At 36.8% G+C, this 3,611-nt stretch overlaps 1 protein-coding gene across 2 annotated transcripts; it reads left to right on the top strand.

Annotated features, from left to right (window-relative positions):
- Positions 1 to 245: 245 nt before the first annotated feature.
- LOC137500530 (uncharacterized) lies at positions 246 to 3,298 on the top strand. Of its 2 annotated transcripts, none has more exons than XM_068227450.1 (6): positions 246 to 630; positions 732 to 863; positions 2,121 to 2,332; positions 2,422 to 2,516; positions 2,618 to 2,807; positions 2,899 to 3,298. In XM_068227450.1, exons 1-6 carry the CDS (start codon positions 399 to 401, stop codon positions 3,100 to 3,102), a joined length of 1,065 nt encoding a protein of 354 aa, XP_068083551.1. In that variant the 5' UTR covers positions 246 to 398; the 3' UTR covers positions 3,103 to 3,298. The 2 variants fall into 2 exon arrangements, with proteins under 2 accessions (XP_068083551.1, XP_068083552.1); XM_068227451.1 differs by having other exon boundaries at positions 2,909 to 3,075.
- The last annotated feature ends 313 nt before the right edge of the window (positions 3,299 to 3,611 follow it).

Here is a 3,611-nt window from a genome sequence, read left to right as displayed (position 1 = left end):
TTCATGTTGACTTATGGTATATGTGTATGTAATATATTTCTGTGTGTGTATTCTTACAGTGTAGTTTCGGTTTAGTCCGAAAAGTAATAGGAAATTTCAAGAAGGGAGTTGAATTTTCTACACCAGGTAAACGCCGAAAGCGTGAACATCCAGTGACCGGCATAGACAGTTTTTCTAAGGAAGCGATAGCAAGGTTTATTTATGATAAATTACATAAAGGTAAGGTGACTTCATAAGGAATCTATTGCAACATTATTTATAGAAATTGGCACGCAGGTGAGATAAGCTCCCAGAAATGTTTTGTGCATGTATTGTCATACAGCTCTTTTGAGTCCCTTGTAACTCTCTTTTTTCTTCCCACAGGAGAAGTCGTAACTGTAAGAAAGGTTTTCGACCACATGAAAGCAAATTATGACACTTATTTGTACAAGGGCTCCGAAACATCATTAAGAAGAATTTTGAAGGCCATTGGGTTTGTGTGGAGTAAAGGTGATCCCTATGCGTATGTTAGAGAAAATGAAGACATTTGTTTTAAGAGATCTTGTTTTCTGAGGGAATACATGCGTAATAAGGACAGTGAGAAACCAAAACCTGTTGTTTTCTTGGATGAGACTTGGATTTTTATGAATGGTGAATATATATGTTATATATTACATTTTATATTTAAAAAATCTTGGAATAATTTATCTTCATCAGGTGTCTTTGGTTTCAATTGTGCATTTGTCTTTCAGGGTCACCCACATACTCCTGGAATAAACCACACAAATCTGGACATGATGTTCAAGGAGTAATTCGTCGACCTGTGTCTGAGGGAGGAAGACTGGTTATTGTTCATGCTGGAACGAAGGATGGCTTTGTACCTGGTATGTTCTTAATTTATTTTACTTCATTTTATTGTAGTGAGGTGATCTCTCTTTACATAGTTATGAGGGTATTTAGGGTTTGTAGTACGGATGCAGGGGGGGGCACATAAGTCTCTGATAAGACCCCAACTTAAGTACAGTTCCTGTGTATGAGACCCTCACTGGGATTACTTGGTTTGAGAATTGGAAAAGTTCAAAAGACAGAAGCACGATTTGTTGTGGGTGATTTCTGACAAAAGAGTAGCGTTACAAAAATTTTGTCGGGTTTGGGCTGGGAAGACTTGGGTGAAAGGAGACAAGTTGCTGGACTAAGTGGTATATTCCGAGCTGTCGGTGGATAGGTGGTGTGGAATGACATTGGTAGACGAATACGTTTCAGTGGTATTTTAAAAGTAGGTAAGATCACAGTACAGTGCTAAAGTTGATGAAAAGTGGGGCAAATATTTGTTTTTTTTTTAAGAAGGGAGTTAGGGATTGGAATAATTTACCAAGGGAGATGTTCAATAAATTTCCAAATTCTTTGCAATTATTGAAGAAAATACTAGGCCTATCCCTGAAACTACATCTTCTGTCCTAAGTGCAGATCAGTGGTGACTGATTGATTGAAATTGACTGGCACTAGGTCGGAAGTGGCATTATAACTTACCGCTCATTGAGCTCTGTACGTGGTTTTTGATTTTGACTTCTCCACTGTTATTAAAAAGACTTGCAGGTATTCACTTTAGGCCAATGATTAACTTTAGAGAGGTATTTCAATCAAAACTTACTCAGTGTATTTTCATATAATATTACTGGATATTTGTATCAGTAAATTACTTGTATTGTAGGCCTATTTATTATGTTTATTCTGCATTCGACAATCTCCACCTGAATCAGTGCTTGATACCTGACTGTTGAACACCTTCCAAGCTTCTTATTTCTTACTGCCTGATATAGGTTCAGTGTTCGCAGCAATTACATTTGTTCTAAGGTATTGAAATGGGTGTTTATACTTATATCTTTTATGCAAGTGATCGTGGACTTCTAATCCAGATATAGGCCTACTAATGGAGATACATTCATGAGAGATGTTACGATAAAGTAGTGTAAGTAGTAATTAATTGACTTCATCATCAGGTGACTTTGCTACACAGTAGTTGGTTTTACTTAAAATCAGACAGCTTTTTGTATCATTCAACAGAAATCACATTTTTTATTAATAGGCCTATACTTTTTTTAGAACAAATAACTTCATACTAAAACTTAAAATTCTTACAGGTGCTGATTTGATATTTGCTACAAACTTGAAGAGAAATCAGGATTACCATGGTGCTATGAACAGCGAGAAATTTCAGATGTGGGTGAAGACGCAATTAATCGTAGGATTAAGAAATATAGGACCCTGTGTTATTGTAATGGATAATGCACCATATCACTGTAAGCTTGTTGAGCATCAACCAACAACGAAATGGAGGAAGGATCAATTAGTGGTAATTATACTTCATTGAATATTTCCTTCTACTGAATGATGTTTAATGATGTTACAGAAATTAATTTTTATTTTTCCTTTAATTTACAGTCATGGTTAAGGCAGAATGGAGTTTCTCCACCAGAAAATGCCACAAAAGATGAGCTGCAAAGGTTGTCTAATATGAATCGAAGTCACTTAAAGAGGTACAGAAGCACGTAAACATAAGTTTAGATAATGTTGTTTACACTCGTGTATTTGACTTTCATGTATGCATAACAATATTTCTCTGTTTCTTTAAAACCAGGTACATTGTTGACGAGATGCTGCACAGTGAAGGCCATACTGTCTTACGACTTCCTCCATACCACTCATTTTTCAATGCCATCGAATTTGTATGGTCTGTGGCAAAACAGTATTATAACAAAACAGTGGCTTCAAGACCTGGTCACGGATTGGACAGAGCTACAGCTGTGTGGAAAGAATCTCTTGATCAGGTAGGCCAAGTGGAAATGTTATTTATTGGATATATGCAAGTGGAGTTTATAATATATTTGTCAGGTTGTGATACTTCAATATATCTTATAGGTGACAGCAGAGATGTGGAGAAATGAAGTAAAACACACTGAGAAGAAGATTGTCGAGTTCTACAATAATGAGGTGAGAGGTCTTCCTGAAGTGGAGGAACTAGTCATTCATCATGGAAGCAGTGAATCGGAGGAGGAAGATGAAGAAGATGAAGAAGAAGAAGAAGAAAGAAGAGAAGCCGAGGAGTTAGCTGTACCATTGTAAGAGCCATTCCATGAGATTAAGAATGTTATAACTTTGCTGGGAAATAATACATTTCTGATTGCCCCGTCCTTTCTGATATAACGAAGTTACATTTCAAAATTGTGGGAATTGTGTATCTACAAGTTACAGGGCGGTATAGATGTGCAGGTGGGGATCAGTGTCCAATCGGAGTGGAATTATCTAGAACTGCTGTGGCGCAATGTGATGAGGAGCGGGCAAGGGGGGGAGAGAGAGAGGGAGACAGCACTCTGTCACCAATACACGATGTAAACATTGTACGCCTGTTAAAATACTGACATAACTTAAATTTTATACACTATCTAATGGTTTTCCACAGTTCTCTGAAAGTCACAACTCACGTATACTGTATATATATAGAGAGAGAATTACATATAAAAATACCTGTGTACACAATAAGTAGCCCACATATTAAATATAAATCAATTTGCTTTACGTCGCACCAACACAGATAGGTCTTATGGCGACAAAGAGGATAGAAGAGATAGGAA

This window comes from Anabrus simplex, chromosome 4 (assembly GCF_040414725.1).
Source record: "Anabrus simplex isolate iqAnaSimp1 chromosome 4, ASM4041472v1, whole genome shotgun sequence".
NCBI classification, from domain to species: Eukaryota; Metazoa; Arthropoda; class Insecta; order Orthoptera; family Tettigoniidae; genus Anabrus; species Anabrus simplex.
The sequence above is the reverse complement of the archived record's forward strand: the minus strand, read 5'-3'. Positions and strand labels throughout refer to the sequence as shown.

Coding starts and splice junctions, on each gene's coding strand:
- LOC137500530 (XM_068227450.1), top strand. CDS start 399: ATGAAAGCAAATTATGACACTTATTTGTACAAGGGCTCCGAAACATCA. Junction 631..731: donor GACTTGGATTTTTATGAATG/GTGAATATATAT, acceptor TTTGTCTTTCAG/GGTCACCCACATACTCCTGG. Junction 864..2,120: donor GAAGGATGGCTTTGTACCTG/GTATGTTCTTAA, acceptor AAATTCTTACAG/GTGCTGATTTGATATTTGCT.